The sequence below is a fragment of the Macrobrachium rosenbergii genome, chromosome 3 (assembly GCF_040412425.1).
Source record: "Macrobrachium rosenbergii isolate ZJJX-2024 chromosome 3, ASM4041242v1, whole genome shotgun sequence".
Classification (NCBI taxonomy): domain Eukaryota; kingdom Metazoa; phylum Arthropoda; class Malacostraca; order Decapoda; family Palaemonidae; genus Macrobrachium; species Macrobrachium rosenbergii.
Window position 1 is genome coordinate 76,772,388 of NC_089743.1, and position 20,083 is coordinate 76,792,470.

Sequence of the window (20,083 nt, forward strand, 5' to 3'; positions counted from 1 at the left end):
ACCTGCTCCATCATAATGAAAAACAGAATAAGGCAAGTCTTCAAAAGGTTCCTTGCACAGCCCACAGTTTCCAGATGACAATCAGAACATACTGAGAGCCCAGTTGAGATATCTATAGAAACACTTTATTTTTCTTATATACCCTTTTGAAGGCAAATGCCTTGTGGTTACAACAGTCATGGCGTACAAGGCTGCATTAACAACCTATGCTTTATGGACTCAGGATTGACTCCAGTATAGAGGTTGTCACTTCTCTTGGCAGTCTTTGCTCTACAAAGGCCCACCCTCTGCCAATAATCCCGAACGAGGTGCAATAACTTCTATCAACCCTCAGTTCAACTAACCCAATACAGCCCACAACCACATGCTAGCAAAGTTATCTTCTTGTTTTAATTAGCATTAGAGCTCATTAGTGCACTTACTTAGATGGGGACGATGCATCACAAAACAGCTGACCATCAATTATTATTGTCCCTTGGCCCATCATTCCTGGCCAAGAATAAGATCCTTTAAAAAGGGAATCTATTATTGTAAGAAAACTCAATTTAGCAGACAAGACATTATGCCAGGTTCAAGCACTTAACCCTTGCAATAATCAAGTCACAGCAAACTTCCCAGAGGGTCTGATTTTCCTACACCCTGGCACAAACTAACCACTCTCCAATACAAGGGCTGAGAATAATTGTAGTGTTTCTCATTAAAAAGGCAAATCCACACACCTTTGCAACCATTCACATGATGTTAGGGAAAGTAAGTCAACACTCATTAACCTTCTTCAGAAATGTCTCTTTTGAAGAAGTCATCAAATACAGGTGGTCATCAGTTACATTATTGCCCGTTAACTACCATCAAATTCAACCCTGTGTATTAATTAGCATTGTTAATCTTAGCCTTTAAATTAATTAGCAGAAAACCAGGGTCATATTGACAGTGAGTATAGCTAACTATCGCTGGAGAAAAACCAATACTGCAACCAAACCCAGCATGCTTGAAGCCACTGTAGAACTACATCCTAAAACGTAAGTTCGTGGCATAGTTTCTTGTTTTGGTACCAAAACCTGAAGAGTATTGGAATAAAGAATGGGACTTGAAATCTTGTATTGACCATCGGACCAGAAATGTTTTTTCCTTTGGGGTGTTGGGATTAAAAGTGAGAGGTTAAGTCTTCTTTGTCAACTATTAACCTTTGTAAAGCCCTTGAGGATGAAACAACCGTTGGCTATCAAAAACAGGTTTTGACGAGGAAAAACCTATTTTGGTAACACCAACGCTGTTGAGTCTTCAAAACCCTCCCATCTCTGATGAAAAGGCATAGGATTTGGGCAAGGGGTCACCCTGTATTGACCAACAGAGAGTAATGACTCCTTGGTCTTTAATGGCCCGGTTGTAAACGAGGGCGTGTGCGCACACACAATAGTCACTTCTCTTTCTTGCAGGTCCTTTTGACATTGGAAAAACTAACACTCAGCTAATTAACTCTGAAGACAAGGAAAGTGCCCTCTTATCTTTAAGTCCATTATATACTCCATCACGTGTTATAATGTTAATCATTACAACACAATACCTAAGCAAAAAGATCCAACTAGAAGAGAATTTTTTGATATTAGTTTGGTCACCATGGAGCTCTGGTAGACCATGGAAGGTAACTCCTTGAGGCCACAACAGCGACTACCTATTTTTGGTAGTCGCTGTTAATTATGCGATCAGTTATTCTCTTTCGCTCTCTCTTCTTTTTTGCATTGTGCTTGATGAATTTCATTACAAGCTACAGTACAGTACTGTAATATAAAATGTGGAAAAAACACACACTAAAAACATGCAAGCAAAAAAAAAAGCTGAAAGGAAGTTTCATGCTTGCCTAACCTTCTTCACCCATCAGCTTTTATTTAGAGGTTTTGATGTACTCTTTTGTATGTATTTTAAATTTCATACCTTTGCATTTCACAGGTGATAACATCCTGACTGCAATCAGTGTTGCACGTGACTGTGGCATGGTTGATGTTGCGGACAGTGTCCTGATGGCAAAAGTTACATCTCCCGCATCTGGTCAGGCCCCAACTCTTACTTTTGAGCCAGCAGACACTCCTGATATCCTTGTCCAGCATGCAGATAGGACAGATAATGTGAGTATCTAAGTATATCATAATGTTTGTGTCTTTCAGTCAAGCATAGTGAATTTTTTATTTTCATTAGTTTGTAGGGCCTGAAGGGGAACCTAGTGTTTCTTATTACAGTTGATCCCCAACTATTCGCAGTTCAGGATTCACGGATTCACCTATTCGTGAATTTTTCTGTGGAACATAACTCCAAATAATTTGCTGAAAATTCGCCTATTTGCGGGTTTTTTCATACACCATTTTAAAATATTCGCTAATTATTTTCGTTGTATTTTCATGACTAAATACATTTTTTATTATAATGTAAACAGCAAAATATCAATAAAATTTTTTTTTAAATATTCACAATCAGTGTACCAATGTTACTCCTATTTATGTTAAAAGAAAATGGTAAGGCTTGAATATTGTATGAAAGAAAATGTGTGTACCTGAATATAGGAATAACTTGATTATTTTTCACCTTGGTAAGAGTAACCGTTGTTGGGGTGCTCATGCATAGCTGTAAGCCATGTATTTTTAAGGGTAATTTTGTTAGATGACTTTGAAGTATTTAAATGTTTTAGGATGATAGTTCGAGGTATATTTGGTGTTTGAACTATTAAAATAGCAGGTATAAGCCTTTTTAGCAGGATCTCAAGTTTGTACAGCATATCTAAAATATTCGCTAATTATTTTAATTTTATTTTTGTAACTAAATGCATTTTTTATGATAGGAAAATTATTTACTAATTTTCAAATACAGTATTAATGTAAGCAGCAAAATATCAATAAAATTTTTTTTTTTTTTTTAAACATTCGCCAAACAATGCCAAATTCCAAATACAAAGCTCCTGGGGAAGAAAAGCTGCTTAGGAAGCTGAAATACATGGGCATAATGCTACTTAGCACACTATTGGCTGGCATTTTCAAAGAAGCCAATCTTGGAGCTTCATTTATTTTCCTCGGCACTGATTATCTGTACAACCCCCCCCCCCAAAGACTTTGTCTCGTGGAAATGTGCTTTGGAAGCCCAAATCTCTGCCAGTTCACCACATAGACCTCTGCTGTTCGATTGTTTCACTACAGATCTGTGTACTTTGTGTATCTTTGTGTCTCGTTTTTAAACTTTGTGTATATCTTTTAACTGTGCCCAAAGATGCCTCCTAAATGCCCTCCTCCTTCTAAGGATTCTGGCAAAGAGCCTAAATGCCAGAAGAATGTCATGACACTCCAGGAGAAGGTAGCACTCGTGGAAATATTGAAGGAAGGGTAAAGTTACACTGCAGTAGCCCGCCATTGTGGCGTGAATGAGAATACCGTCCGGTACATCAAGAAGAAAGAGGCAGGGATAAGGAAGACCGTGGATGTCAGCTTCTACGATAGTGCCAAGAAGGTTTCCACTGTGCGGCCTTGGCAATGTGGATAACAGGCTGCCGTAAGAAGAACATCCCCCTTGACAGCAACATCATCCGCGAGAAGGCACAAAAACTCTACCAGCAGTTTTTTACTGTTACAGAAGGCAGCAACATACAGGAAGCAAGACTTCTTAGACTTCTTAGGCTTCGACGACCCTGCCAAAGAAGAAGAGGAAGAAGCAGGACCATTGTCAGCTCCTCAAGGTTTTCAGGCCAGCAATGGGTGGTTCCACCGTTTCCAGAAGCAGTTCCATCTATAGTCTGTTTCACTGCATGGGGAAGAGCCATTGGCAGACACAGAAGCAGCTAAGAAATATCCTGAGACCTTCAAGAAAATCTCAGGGACGTCGTAGATGGCATCAGAGCAGGTTTCAGTATGGACGAGACTGGCTTTGTTCTGACGAAAAAACAGCCTTCATGGACATACCTCGGATGAAGGACGAAACAGAACCCCGGGTTCTAAGGCTCCAACAGGAACCGGTTACTCATCATGTGTGGCATGCTGCTGGCTTCATGCTGAAACCAGGCCTCATTTACATAGCTGCAAACCCCAAGGCCCTCTAGAATCAGAACAAGTACTTGCTGCCTGTATTTTGGATACACAACGCCAAGACCTGGATCACCGAAGTCCTTATGCCTAACTGGTTCATTCAGAGTTTCATCCTTATCAAGTTAGCAGAAAGACTAAATGGAGTTCAAAGCATTGTTGATTATGGATAATGCTGGTGGCCACCTTGTGGATCTTATTGCAGGAGTCCAGCTTGAGTTCCTCCTGCAACACCATATCTTTCCTCCAGCCTTTACCAGGGCGAAACCACACCTGTGCCCTTCAAGGCACCACTCTACACCTGAACTCCTCAGCACCTTTGAAGGCACTGGACACTGACAGTGAATTTAGTCAGAAGGAGATATTGCAAATTTTTTTTCCACGTAGTAACCATCATCGCCAGTTGGTTAAGGATATGCAGGAGACCCCAATGGTTGCTGAAGTAGTTGTTATACAAAATGTGTTCATGATTATAAGGGCCTCTCTCCTGAAGAAATTTAACATTTGGCCATTAATAAGTCAGTCCAGTTGGTGAGAATGCTTGGTAGAGAAGGCTTCAATGGCATCACCAAAGATGAAGTCTGCACCTTCATTGATGCCCACTCAGACCCCCTGATGGACCAGGATTTGGAAGAGCTAACTAAGTCTGCCAGCAAGGAAGAAGACACAACAGGTTCAGGGGATGGGGATGAGGAGGAGGATAGGGGCCTGTCTTTGGAACGTATGTCCAAGATTATGAGAGTAGCCAGGGAGCTGCAGGAGATGAATTGGGCATGGGATCCTTATATGGAACTCCATAAAGTTTTCAGATGCCCTTAATGGGATTTTGGGACCCTATAATAACCTCCTCATCAGCATGAAAAAGCAGCAACAGCAGCTGCTTATCACTGTTTCTCAAGCCCATGAAGAAGGACCCTCCAAAGACCCTGAAGAAGTGCAATTAGTGGATGAAACGCTTAAATGATCAAAAGACTCCTCCAGGATGTAATATTCTGCTTTTGCTGTAGCAGTCATATCTTCGTCAGTCCGTTAAACCAGCTAAGAATTAGAGGAATTTATTAATAAAACAGAAATTCATTTCTCATAATGATAATGATTCCACAATAAGCTGTAGGTCCCGTTGAATAGGTAACCAGTTGGTTCTTAGCCACATAAAATAAGTCTAACTTTGGCCAGCCCTAGGAGAGCGGTTAAATAGCTCAGTGGTCTGGTTAAACTAAGATATACTTAACTTTTTCATATCTTCGTCATTCATTGAACTGCACAGCTAATTCATCATCATCATCAGTTAACATTCATCACTGGTGAGTACCGTTATGATTTACACAATCGTAGACCTCTCATTATTGTATATATATTATTTTAAAGAAGCATATTTAAATAATTAGGTCTGATTAATGTTCTACAGTAACCGCGAGAATGTAAAAATGGAACTATCTACTGTATACATTAAAAGAAAATGGTAAGGCTTGAATACTGGATGAAAGAAAATGTGCATGCCTGTATATAGGGGCAACTTGATTAGTTTTCACCTTGGTAAGAGTAACAGTTGTAGGAGTGTTCACTTTGAAATGATATTAAAGTGTTTTAGGATGATAGTTTAAGGTATATAGTGTTTGAACTGTTAAAATAGGCTGTTATCATATCATATTCTTATGGTAGTAGTTTTGATGCAAACCAAATTCATTATGAGCCTTCCTTACTGTTCAGAGTATAATGGCACTTTGGAATGGATGAAGATATCCCTCATATTTTGACAAGTATTTATGCTTTGCTTAATGGTGGAAGATTTAGTCACAAAATGATAGTTCCCAAAGAATAGACTTGTACAATACATAGTTCATTGGTTTTTATTTTTTGCCTGGAAGACAAGTTGTGAAATGATGAATCCCTGGTTTTCACACTAGTTCTTTTCTTTCTTCAGTTATTTGTTGTAGTGTTTGAACAGATATCAGGTTATTGTTGGTATCCTCTTAGCTTATTTAAACAGGAATTTTTTTACTAATTTTTTCAGGGTGATATTGCCGTTCAACTAGACAGCCATAAGGCAAGGTATCATTTAGCAGTAACAGGCAAGGCTTGGGGTCTCATTTGCCAATATTTCCCTGATCTAGTACCAAGAATTGTTGCGAAAGGGACAGTGTTTGCCCGTATGTCTCCTGATCAGAAAGCCCAGCTAGTAGAAGAATTACAAGCTATTGACTACATTGTTGGCATGTGTGGTGATGGTGCCAATGACTGTGGGGTTTGTATTTTTCCTTTTCCATTTGATGTTTTGATGATCTGATTCAAGTTAAACTGCACTGGTTTTGAATTTAAAATTAGTATATATATTTTAATTAATTAATTTTAATTAATTTGCTTCCTTGTGTTTGAACAGTGCTAGCTTGGTGTATTGCTCTCTTTGATGATGTACAAAACATTGTTTGTTTGTTGCTTTTGCCATAGTATAGTAGTATAAGGAAGTGTTATTACAATTTTTCATTACCATACAGAATTATAGTTACTATGAAAATAAGAGGTGTACAGGGAAAAGAGAGGGAGGCTAAAAGGCAGGTGGCTGAAAAGATTTGAGTGGATTGGAATTAGAATCTCAGCACAGCAAAGAAGTGATGAAAGAGGAAAAAGATCCAAAAGAGGACAAAATATGTCAAAAATATATTAGAGAAATTAATGGTGAAAAGAAATTAATAATAAAGAAGGCAGTATTTTGAAAATCTGTTGAACAAAGAGAATGAATATTAAGTGGAGCATGATTACATGACAGAGAAGCCAAAAGCAATTGAGTTATCTGGAGAGGTTAGGAATGTATGGAGGAAGAGGAAAATCCTCAGGCCATCAGAAATATACTTGAAGTTTGCTTAAGGAAGTTGAAGTGCTATTCTTATTTTTTTTCTACCAGAACATATTAATACTTGATAAAGGAGGAAGGGATCAGAACAGAAAAGTGTATGGCAAGAATAATGTACAATGGAAAAGGAAAGTACAGATATATTACAATGTAAAAAGTATGGATGAATAAGACATTGAGTATGCTATGGAAATATTAGAGAATATTGTGAGGAAAGATGGAGAAAAATTGTTAAAATTAACTAGTCATACCAGAAAAATCAACAGAGGCTGTTTTCTTTATTGAGGTACCTACAGAAAGACAGTTATGCTCTGCTTATCTTCCACATTACATTCTGTGAAACCAACATCATTATTATTATTATTATTATTATTATTATTATTATTATTGGTTTTGTTAAACAAAATGGCAGTTTCACCCTTGAGGACGACCTCCAGAGCATCGAGGGTGACCGCCTAGAGAGATCTCACCCCGAGGACGACCTGCAAGATCACCCCCCTCCCTGCACCCACGTACAACTCAAAGACGCCCCGATGTCGAGGACACTTTAACCCTCGTCCCAAGGATGCCCTTCCGACACCGCCTTCCTCGAGAAATTTCACCATCACCAATCAGCAGTAGGCTTAGATCAAGGAGAAGACAGCCAATCAGGAGCCGCCTTTCTGATGACATCACGGCCGAATAGCCAATGAAAATGAAGCAACTAACTCTACAAGCCAACAGACACAGATGAAAGAGGAGAAATCCACGCATTATAGCCATTGCATCCTGCGATCCTGTCCTGAATGATGCCCTTACGAGAAGGGTGAAACTAGTCGACACCCCACCAGAGCTACCTCCTACACATCACTATACCACGGGAAATGAATATTGGGCAATTGCTCGCAACCATTCCAGCGCAAGAAAAGCAATTGATAAGATGAATCAAGCGTTTACTATATAAAATAAATGCTGTTGAAACTGCCATTTTGTTTAACAAAACCTGTATTAAAGAAGGTATTTTTCCTATTATTATTATTATTATTATTATTATTATTATTATTATTATTATTATTATTATTATTATTATTATTCGTGTGGAACAAGCCCACAGGGGCCATTGACTTGAAATTCAAGCTTCCAAAGAATATGGTGTTCATTTGAAAGAATATAAGATACCTAGAGCTACCAAGTAGTTTAGATACTTTGTACACATAGAGCTTTATTTAAAATAATTATATGGATTATTAAATAGTATGAAATCATTTCATACAATACAGAGAGAGAGAGAGAGAGAAAGTTGGAGAGATTAGTAATAAGTAACTGTACATACATGTACATGTAATGAGAGTCATGCACACACAGAGTCAGTATACAAGAATAAGTATTCTATGTCTTTTAGTATTGAATACAATATTGAAACAAGACTGTGGAGGAGTGAGTTGGAAAACGGTGGAAACACTTTGATGTAATTGAGAAACTTTAAAGCATGGTTGCAGTAAAGCCAAGTACAGTACTCTTGGCCATCATTGAAAAGAAAATTTGGGGGAAAAACAATTATAAATGTAAAAAAAAGAAAATGAATAAACGCAGTGAAGACATCTAGTTACTGAAAGACCAGAGCATAAACTGAGTAGTGACAGATTAGAGATTGGCGGTAAATGGCACTGACAGGGTAATCCTTAATGGCCAGAAATTGTAAGTGCTCATGTAAATTCTTAGTGCCCCTAAAAGAGACTTCAGTAGTCCTTATTTTGTATTTTAATAAAAACATACAGAACATTTTAATGCTTTCTTTCCACAGGCTCTCAAAGCTGCACATGTGGGAATATCATTGTCTGAAGCAGAAGCAAGTGTAGCTGCACCTTTCACATCTCATACTAACAACATAGAATGTGTACCAAGGGTTGTGTGTGAGGGACGATGTGCTCTAACTACCAACTTCTCCGTCTTCAAATACATGGCCTTATACAGTATCATTCAGTTTGTGTCTGTTCTAATCTTGTACACGGTAAGTTTGACAGGATTTTTCCCTCTTTTAGAGTTGTTTATGGAAAAAGCTATTAGGATTAGCATACTAATTATAGTTAGGGGGTTATGGGATTATTTAATTGTTGATTTCTGACATTTGCCTCCTTCTCCTGACTTAAAATTTCAGTTGTATGTTCACTTGTTTGTGGGTTCTGCATTTATTGTACCTCACACAGTACATTGTATTATAAAATGATATTTGTGATGAATCTTACCTACTGTTAAAGATAGCTTATATCTCCATGCCGATAGGTGAGTCGGCATCCAAACAAAAGATGGAATGGCTGCCCAGATGACTGTCTAATACACCTGCTCTCCACCAGGTGTGTTTCTAATTATTTTAGCTCTTGTCAGAATTCTCCTCGCCGCCATTGTGTATAGGTGCTTGTTGGTATTTCATGGCTGTTTGCTGCTATCATGGTACTGTACATTTATTTTTCCTAGGATGCCTCCACTGGAATCAAGGCTAAGAACATCAGGTTCTGTAAGAATGATTACTGTGTTAGCAGGATGTTGATTTTGTAGGAGATACACACTGTTTGTGCTGAATGGTATAAAGTGTGATCTTGAGGGTAGATGTGAGGAAGTAGGGATTTCAAACTTTCTACTTGAGTTCATTAGTATAGGAAGAGAAGGGAAGCAGATAGATTGTGAAAGCAATTAGGTAGGTCAGGTTATCAACCTGTGATTTCTCCCCCTCCTCCAGGTCCTTCATCTGTAGTTATCCATACTCAGTCTAGGCCTTTCTTTTGCTAATGCTTCAGTCAGTACTGAAACTTCCTCTTTAGCTCCACCTTCCGCTCTCCTCTCGCTTCAGGAAAAGCATATTGAGAATTATAACAGGACATAAACCTTATTTTGGCCAGTGCAAGGTTTGTCTGATTTGGTTAGGGAACCGGTCCAGGTTCACCCGTAGTGTGCGATCGTTTTTGTTCCTCTATAAGAGGTAAGGTGTCGGTGCCCTCGCCCACCTGCAGCCCGAGCCTAGAACTGCTCTGTGACTGTTGGAAGAGTTTGCTGCCAGGTAACTGTATTGGTTCTCGGGGCTATGTGGTTATGTGCCCTCTGTCACCTGTCTCTCCGTATTTCACGCTCCAAGTCTTGTATAATGCGTTTGCCAAAAAATTCTTCTGGTAAACATTAATCTTAGCTATGTATGGACTTCTGCCATCACTGACACCTAGTTTGAGGTTGTTAGCACGGATAGGACCAATTATATAGGTATAGACAGTTGTATTAATAATAATGTGTCTGTGGCAAATTTTACTTATTCTGATGTTATGTCGACTCAGTCGACTATTTAACCAATCTCTTCATCTCTTGCTCATTCAAAATCCTAGTCTGCTAGCCTATTTCTATCTCCATCAAAATTCACTTGTTCGTTGTTTAAATGTTTTTTCTATAGCTGTTCGTTCTTTACATGTTTTTTCTTCAGCTGTTGGCAAATCTCATACTTCTGCTTCGATTAATGCTTCTCTTTCCAAATCTACCATGGTTACAGTATCTACTGTTGTTTCCAAGCTAGATATTATTTTAGCTACTTAGCTTTCTAAGGATGTGTCATATGGGAATGCTGTGAAGTCTGTTGACTCGCTTTTGGACGAGGCAGGAGAGTCATTGTAACTTCTCTTCCCCCCACCTCCCAACATTTCCCATTTTCTTTTGCACCTTGTTTTCTTTCAGGACTCAGCTGAGTCGCTTCATACTGCATTTCCCTGTCTCCCTTTCATCGATTCATGGATGCGATGTGGGTACTCTGCTGCTGTCGCCTCCTGTCACCCCTCTAGCAGAAGAGTAGTTTGAATCGGAGGATCTCCTTCGTTTGATCGGTGTTTACTAGTGTTGTTCTTCGCTGTATCTTCATTTAGTTTAGGAAAGAGGCCACATAGAAAATAGATCTCGGTTGCCTTCAATATTTTGCTGCCCTTTAAGTATTTGGAGAAAGAGGACCCAAGCTGTCTCCTTCATTTAGGGCAAGTTTCGTAAGTTTTCTTGTACTTGGACGCACAAAGCTCCCGTTAAGTCTGCCAGGGCTCATCTTTTGGATTTTTATGAAGTCATGGAGCACCGCCTCTTATGATACAGGCACTTAAATCGACGCTTAAACCGTCTTCGGTTGAAGATTCAGTTTTCTTTGTCTCTTTCCAATGGAGAGATGACCTTGAGACTGACAAGTGCTTGGGATATGTTGAAATGGAGTCTCAGTTGAGATTGTTGAAGTTTTTACCTTTTATTGAACTTCTGCTCAGTATAATTGCCTCTTCTCTGCATCAGCTTAGAGAGGTTGAGGCTCCAGCTTACTGTGTTTGTGGTGCCAGCTTAGGGAGTTTGTGAAGCCAGCTTAGGGAGTTTGTGAAGCCAGCTTTAAGTGTTTTTGGCGCCAGTGGGAGTTTAGCGAGGAAGAGTTAGTTTTTAACTTGTGCAGTCAATCTCCTTTCTGATGCTGCAGGCTGCTGTTCTCATTCTTATACTAACTCGGTTTGGAAGAAGTTAGAACACTTTTGCTCCTATCTGTAGCAAAGGCTTAAGCTGCACAGGTTAAGGCGATAAGGGAGGATATATTGGTACAAGTCTTATTTTATACCTTTTGGTGATCAGTTCAGCTCTCAGATTCTTGTAGATGTCCAATTGCAGGCCTCCTGGCTTGCTTGGAGAGATCTAGGAGCAGAACTTTGAGTGGTGGAGGCACTGAAGGAGAGTTATAATTCCTTTTAGGTTACCCTCCACTGGTTTAGTCTCCTATAGTTTGTTCCTTTGTCCTCTCCAACAGAAGTCTCTCATTCTTTAGTAGTAGGGTGTGAATTAGAGAGAATGAAATGGACCAGGCAGTAATTCACTGGGATTTTACCTCTGACTTTTTCATAGTTCCATAAGCAACCGGAGATTGGTGCCCAGTGTTGGACACATCGAGACTGAAAAACTTTGTGTCTGTTCAAGTGCTTTTTTGGTTTTTCCAGCATGGTTTTACTGACTTTCCAAAAGAACAATCAGACATTTTGGTGGATGTGCATGAGACATTTTTCTTACCAGTAAACATTCTAAGTAACGCGAGTTCCTTCGATGTGTATTTACAATGGAGGTATTGCTGCTTAAGGCGCTTTGTTTTGGCTCATGTACATCGCTACTATAAGTACTGTATTCACAGGGAATTTGTTGCCCCTAGGTGGATGGTACCAACTTTTATATGAGCAAGAAATCTTTTCTACTAAGTCAAATGTTTCAAGTTGGCCAAGTCTGTCAGCAGTACTCCAAAGGCCAAGGCTCTGGTGCTTCACCTGGCATAGTCTCTGTGCATTATGATTTGCAGTCAACTTCCCAAACTCATCATTCTTATCTAGTGATGTGGGGATGGTACTTGAAATTTGCAGGTTTTCTGTTGTAAGATGAATAGGCACTTGCTTCTTGAAGAATTTTACCCCTGAAGGAAGCTTCTTAAATGGCAAGAGCTCTCTTTGTTGGGAAATATGGCCTCACTGGAGAATTTGTCAGAATAATCAGGCTCAATGACAGTACAGTCTCAGCATAAGAGATTACAACTTACAGCTAACGTTGATTAGAATTGTAAGTAATCCAGGACCATCGTTGTTGCCAGGTTCTGTAGGAGGGACAACCAAGAGTTGACCATTTTATTCTGAAACCTATGTCCAGGTTTTGTTTTCTTCCCCGGTCATGTAACACAAAACAAGAATTTTGACAAGTGTCTTTACACTTACTGACACTATAGAGTGGTCAACACTACACTTGGTAAAGCTTACAAGACATCAGGGTGGTGGAAAGCCCATCAGAATATGCCTAGCAGGCTTATCCCTGGTCAGAAACTAGGTCATAGTGGAAAGATGGCTCCTTTGAGTGAAATGAACATGATGTTGGTTTGATTGTTCATTCTGCGGAAAGACAGTGTTTTTGGCAATTGAGGAGTCAGGAAGAACATAAGTACCTACAGAGTGGCCATTACATCCGCAAGTTTTACAGTTTGCTGTGGGATTAGAGGATTAGCATGCAGATGAACAGGGACAACCAGTCAATTACTACTCCTCTGAGGGCCTTCAGGCTTGAGCAGTTTTGCCTGATTTAGAATTATTGGGCTTCCCCTCTAACCACTCTAAGGAAGTATTGAGCAAATTTCAAGTTCAAGAATTGCTCAGTAACTCCTGTAGAGCCCTAGTAGCCTTAGAGCAAATGATTTTCAGCCTTTCTAGGTCTCTCAGTAGATAACTTGCATTTTCTTCTGTTAAGGGGAAATCGACTCACACTACAGAATTCCATGCACTTACACTAACTTCTGCATCTCACTTTTAACCACTTGGAGATGCTCGACTGTCTCCTCCAAGGAGATTTTCAAAGGTATCACCTAAATCAAGTGGGAAAACAACTGTGGACTTGTGTCAGAAGAACCCGTTTGTGTATTTCTCAGGGTTCTGTTCTAGAGGAATTTTCAGTACCTATAACCTTGTAGACATCAAAGTTTCTCTGCTTTCTTAGATATAGTAAGAGTTTTTTACTCTCTCCTTTCAAGGTTATCGGTCCATGTTTTCTCGGTATTGTGTCATGTGCTATTAGATCTGGCTGACGATCAGCACCTTAAGGTGTCGAGGTCAGTTGAGACTGAAGCCCCTACAACTTGGTGTCAATCTCTCTGGAATTTACATGCAGTTCTAAATTTTATCTGCAGATTCTTTTGTGCCTCTGGAATGAGTTCCATTGAATTATTTACAGTGAAACTCTTTTATTTAACACTATCGGCAGTTAAAAGAGTACTTTTATTGCAAAAACTCTCCTTAAGGCTGTTGTAAAGGGAATGGTGTTATCTTTTTGCCTTAGAGCTGAGAATGATGTTAAGGCTAAGTTTTTCTGAGAACTGTAAGAATTCCAGTTTAACCATTGCTCTGTCTTGTTGGGGCAATTAAAATGTACTTAGGTTAAGCCTGGAAGAGGCAGTAATCATTTTGTTTTGTGATTGTAAAAACCTAGAGCATCTTTGTCAAAAGTTAAGCCTGGAGGAGGCAAAGTTAACCTTTTGTTTTGTGGTTTTAGAAAACCTAGAATATCGTTGTCAAAGGTTAAACCTGGAAGAGGCAAAGCTAACCATTTGTTTTTTTGTTTTAGAAACATAGAATGTCTTTGTCAAAGAACACAAGGTTCTCTGTGATGTATTTGATTAGTTTAGTGCGTGAGAACTACTAGCTCCATACCTTTTACCTTTGTTGAAAGTAAGTATTCATATTTTGTCGCTTGAGGATGGGATTAATGTGGTGCAGTAGAAGTTAAATTTGTTTTTTGCTGCTCACTACCATAAATATGCAGAATTGTTTGAAAACAGTAAAGCCATTAGTCCACTACTAGTAGCAGGTAGTCTTTTCCTGAACTGGAAAAAAAGAGCATCTTTTAGGCTCTTTGTTTTAATATTTTCATATTTTGGGGAGCATGAAGATACACACATTGTTTAGGCGTGTACATGTATCTCATAAGGTATTTATTTTTAGTGACTGTCATTTTGTAGGGCTTCTGGTGACAGTAAGATCCAGAAAGGATTCCAAATCAGGTAAGAAGGTTTTGGGTTTCATGCAAGAAACCTTTATCTCAATTGGCAGAGTGGATTTTGTCCAGCTGCACTACCCACCATCCTCTTCTCAATGTGGGAATCGGCTGTTTATCCCAAATATAATATAAATTTTCTTAATAAAAAGTTGGTCCCATCCAGCCTCCCCACAACTTAGTGGGCTGTCAAGTTGAAATCTGACAAGAGCTAAAACATTTGAAACACACCTGGTGGAGAGCAGGTGGACTAGACAGTCATCCAGGCAGCCGTTCGATCTTTTGTTTGAATGTCGACTCAACCTGTCGGCGCAGAGATATAAGTATCTTTAACCGTAGTTAAGTATCCAAATAATAAATTTTATTATGAAAATTTGTATTTTGTAGCTGTTGTATCTGTTGGATCATTTAGTTTTCCCTTTTCATCTTGTATTATTTAAATTCATCTCTTTCTTTGCTTCTTGATTTTGCTTATTCAACATCATCATTATCATTTGCCCATGACACATATGTCACCTCATTTTCTGTTAAAGTTTTCAATTTGCTGGCATGTCAACTTGAGAAAAGTGTATTGAATATTAAAATCAGTCACCATGAAGAAACATATAAACATTAAGCTACAATAATAAATTTGCCGCAGCAGCTGAAACCAGAGTACATTAATACATTGAGACAGTTAAATGTGCACAGCCCACCAACCAGAACAGATTCATCAACTTGTGGTAGTGCAACCTTATGTTAATTTATCTTCTTTTTTTTTTCAAAGTTTTGCTAGTAAAAATTGGGGTGCATCTTGGAGACTGGAGCATCTTCAACCCTACGAAATATAGTGTTTTCCTATTAGTATATACCTTTCTTCCAGTGATATTTCATTAATAATTCATTGGGCTAATCTAACACCATTCCCACTTCCTGAATACCTGGGTATGTCAACATTGCCAGCATGTTTGTTCCTATATTTTCTTCTAGTATGATTTTTGTTTAATTTCACTATCTAAACTTGAGCACTTAGTATATTCTACTTCATATTCTTCATCTTCTCCCTGAAATTTGTTTGCATATAGCTGTTGCTTTTGTTTCATTAATTATTGTACCCCACGGTTTCAGTTTGTTACCCCATATCCCAGTACAGTACCTGTACTTCCTTTCTGGCAGATATTTATACATTCTAGATGTCAGACTAGTCTTATTCAGTGTTTGCTCCTCAGTTATGGTTTCTAGAACTGCAAAGCTGTTTTGACATTCAATTGCAAGAGCCCTTAATGTTCATTGTCAAGAAGTTTTACTGTATCATATCTAGATATTTCAAGTTTCTTGCAGGGTTCTTTTAATTTCAGCTTTAGTGTGGCAGTGACAAGTTGGTGATCACAGTCTGCATCTGCTTCTCTTTAGCACTTAATATTTCTTGGTGTTCTTTTTTTCAGTAAATAACTATAACTGCCATCTTTAGATGTCAAATGTATTTATGGATATACTGTACTTTTGTTTGAAAAGGGTACCTCCAGTTGCCAAATTTTTTGCAGTGCAAAACCTAATAAACTGTACCCTATTTTATTTGCAGTCTTTACAGGCTCACTGCTCTCCAGCCAGTCATTGCCTTTTCTGCATCGGTCATTAAGATCAAGCATACTCCTCTGCCAATTCTACCTGCTCTTCCTGAATAAATATGCACATTACCCCCTTTGAGTCTCTTGTTTCCCATTCCTTTTCACTGTGTCACAAACAGCTAAGATGTCCAGTTAATATCTCTTCAGTTAATTTTCTACCTGTTCTGTCTTTCTAATTTGGGCTCCTATATTCTGATTTCCTGTTTTAATCACACACATTTTGTATATCTTAACATGATGCAAGCATGTAATTATGCACACTTGCACAGACTGAAAAACATATATTCTGTATGTGTAACAGTACATTACAGTATTCGGTACATTACTGTATTGCATTGAATGAATGTCAGTAGGCTGGTGCAATGGCACTTTTTTAACCAAAAAGCTCAGAATTTCAGAGCACATGTTCATTCAGTGAAACGAAGCGTGGTGTAGTCGCTTAAAAAATCATATAAGAAACTTTTCATACATGAGATTAACAACGATTTCCTATTTTGTAGTAAACCTACAGTGCAGTTACACTTCTGTTAACTACAGATCTTAGAATTGCAGAGCATGTGCTCACACAATGAAACAAAATCTTTTGAAAAATTCATGTAAGGAACATTTTTATATGAGTGTTAACACTAATTTGCAGTATTGGGATTGCCTATTCTGAAATACAGTTATATTACGTAAATGCATGAAATTACACTGTACCCAAATGTCTCAGAATTTCTAAGTGTGCGATTGCCAGGTAATGAACAGTGTCACTTACACTTTTATAAGTTACATTTTTAGCATAGATTTAACAATGTACAGCAACTGTTTTACGTAATGTAACTATATTGAACACTGTAGTTAGAACTTTTAACACATGAGAGAATCTAACCACATTACAAGGTACTTGCAAAACCAAAAACACATAAGCACAAAATATAATTTTTTTATTCTGGACTCAACGCAACCTATAACAACAGTCAATAAGTTGACGTGCCAGTATATTTGTGTAATTGAATATGCATTTTTTTTATAAGTATTAATGTAGTATATTTCTCTTACGGATATTCATGCCTTTTTTCTGTTTTTAGGCTTACTCTAACTTGACAGACCCTGAATTTCTGTACATTGATCTCTTCATCGTAACTGTAGTAGCTGTCTTCATGGGTTACACTGGTGCTACAAAGTAAGTATTTGAGGTTAGGAAAACTGATAAGTACAATGTTATTTTTTTTTTTTTAATTCTGCCTCCGCATGGAAGGAATGTAAATCAAAATGTGATATATAAGACCGTAGTTTCCTCTGCAGAGTAATAATCTGTAAAGGATTCTTTACATAACTGCCTTTTGGTTCCCATTAAGACAGGTTTTTCTCTTACCTCTCAAAAGCATGTTTCTCATTGTATCAGGATTCTGCAATATGATCTGCATGACCTACCTTGAGTCCTTATTCTTCTGACAGTGTTTGACGAAGCACTTCTTAGTCATGTTAGTTCAATACTTTTTATACATATCATAGGCTTGATTTTGGCTGAGAGTTTCATGGTTGTCACTTTGAATTTTGTAAAGTATAGATTGAAATTTCTTTCATGCCTTCTGTGATGCCTGTTGCACTCATTCATCTTTGGTTAATGCCAGCTTGGAATTAGTATATTTCCAGTATGACTATGCTAGAGCTTCAGTTCCTTCCTGAGTCATCTGGTAAATGGCATGCATAATCTGCTTTAAGTAAGCTTGGATTGTTGTCCAGTGCCTCTGCATCATATGTTCCATTTAGTTTGCTCTTTATTCAGTTTGTGGTCCTTAGGCAGCCAAGAAAATTATCCTAGGCCTGTTACCTTGTACCCTAACCAGGTCACCTTGAAAAGCATAACCTCATACAGTACTCATATGCAAAGTGATCGTAACATTAGTTTCATTTTGTACACTTAAACATATTTTGTTTTTGGTTTATCAATTATTTTCACCTATGCCGTACCTTCATTCCTTGAATGTTCCAGAGACATTCTATGATCTGCCATGGGAGATTTATGAGTTTGCAACTTTTCCTCCTCTACATGAAAGGCACCAGGGATTATGTACATTGCTGTATGAAATTTACAGGGTAGGGTTGTTATATATTGGAAGTGTTTGTTCATGTACGTTTTATAATGTCTCATGACAAGGCTTGCTGTCTGCCCTCTGTAATCCTGAGCCTAAGCCCTTCCTGTTTTGAATTACCTCTCCAAGTTGGGTTTGTTGCCACATCTTCCTGTTTACTTATGTCATGACATCAGTAATCCATAAGTGTAGAATGTTTATTGAATACTGTACTTGCATTTCAGTGTACCAAGTATTGACTCAAGTTGTACTTGTGTTCACTTACCTTTTCCATGTCTCTCAAGCCTGCTTTTTCATCATAGGCCTTAAGTTTTGCAGGGGATGATCATCTTGAAATAAAATAAGCTATATTTCATGTGGGTATTGCTGCAAAAGCCTAATACCAAAAGAGACTTGATTCTGACAAGAATTCATTGGAAAAGTTTTAGCTGCTCTAACTGCCTGATCATGTAAAAGAAAAATTTCCACCATCAACTGCACTATTTACCCTGAAGTTCTGGTTATAAATTTTAATATTGCTTTTATATAAAAACTATATTTCACAACCTCACCACTGCTTGAAGGGGATTTATAGGTTGCTGTGAATATTTTAGTTGCATTTACATAGGACAAAGGTGGGTTTCCAAGACACCTTCAAGTACAGTTGTTGAATTCTTTCTTGAGGATGCTTACTGTGGGACATTGATCTTATAAGAAATACATTCCTCTGCTTCTAAGCTCGCCACTGATATCATTCCTGAGACTTGTGAGCAGGTCTACACAGGCTTCATCCTTGTGTTAGAAAATGAACAAATAACGATTATCCACATGATGTGGAGAACCTAGCCATCTTTCCAGTATTAGTTAGGATGCTCCCAAATTACTTGAATTTGAAATCTGCAATGTCAGAACAAAAAATCTCCTCTGATTAACAACAAAGTTTATAAAAGCATTGCATGGATTTTCCCAACAGTGTCATGAGAGCTCTTAAAGATTATATTCATTACAGTCTTTCAGCATATGATACCTGAAAAAATTTTAACATCCAACCTAGGATGTTGATCCAAGACAGCACTTATCTAGTTACTATGGCCGTGAAACCCCTTAACACTCTAGCTTTCCCCTCTTTCTGTTGTGATTCTTCCAAACTTTTCCCTTATGTCCTGGTTCCTGAAAATTTCCTCTACTTCTCTTGCCATTAAGTTTATTCTTGGCTTAACCTTTATGCATTTTATTCACCAGAATTCTTCAAGCTCCTTGTAGCTGAGACATTTAGCCATGGCTCTGAGGTCCCATCTTGATATCCCTGCTCAGTCTAGTGACCAGGTGTAGGTACATGAAAATCATCAAAGTTCATTTGTTGAGATTATAGTTGAACGAAGGGAAAGGGCATGAAGGTCTTCAACTCCCACAAGGAGGTCCTCCTTTATTTAGAGTGCTATGAGACATGATTAGTGGACTCTAGAAACCCTCCCTCCTGAGAAAGGAGGAAGGAATTTAAATCTCACTTCATTAAGATCTTGAGAAGGCTTTTATTTATGAAGAGCGAATCTGGAGGTGGTGAAGTGTGTGAAAGGTAGCATAATTATACCATACTGCAACAGTATTGGTAATTGTTAAAACTTTACTGGTAATGGTTGAACCAGCTAATGAAACTACAGGCTTGTAGTGCTTTTTATTTCATATGGCATAGCATTGCAAACTAACAACACCTAAATACTAAACAGTTTTGAGGTCACTAATCTTTCTTTAACCTGTGTGAGTAGACAGGGTCCAACAATACTTTCTGACCGGAAAGTTACTTGACAAGCCATTTCATCTTTGGATCATCCATGAAGTAGACTTTCATATCATCATCCATGAAGTAGACTTTCATATCATCATGTAATTCTACACATTCTTCTTCTTGAAGAGCCTTTTAGCTGGGTTCCTCTAAATGATTCAGTCATATGACTGTGTTCTGTT

The 20,083-nt window shown here is 38.3% G+C and overlaps 1 protein-coding gene across 1 annotated transcript in view; it reads left to right on the forward strand.

Annotated features, from left to right (window-relative positions):
- Positions 1 to 20,083, forward strand: part of LOC136851590 (polyamine-transporting ATPase 13A2-like) — a 227,693-nt gene that overhangs the window by 176,516 nt on the left and 31,094 nt on the right. Inside the window, exons 22-25 of the mRNA XM_067125881.1 lie at positions 1,948 to 2,123; positions 6,073 to 6,303; positions 8,693 to 8,899; positions 17,132 to 17,226. Of these exons, the coding sequence (XP_066981982.1) occupies positions 1,948 to 2,123; positions 6,073 to 6,303; positions 8,693 to 8,899; positions 17,132 to 17,226 (709 nt within the window). The remainder of the gene's footprint in view (positions 1 to 1,947; positions 2,124 to 6,072; positions 6,304 to 8,692; positions 8,900 to 17,131; positions 17,227 to 20,083) is intronic.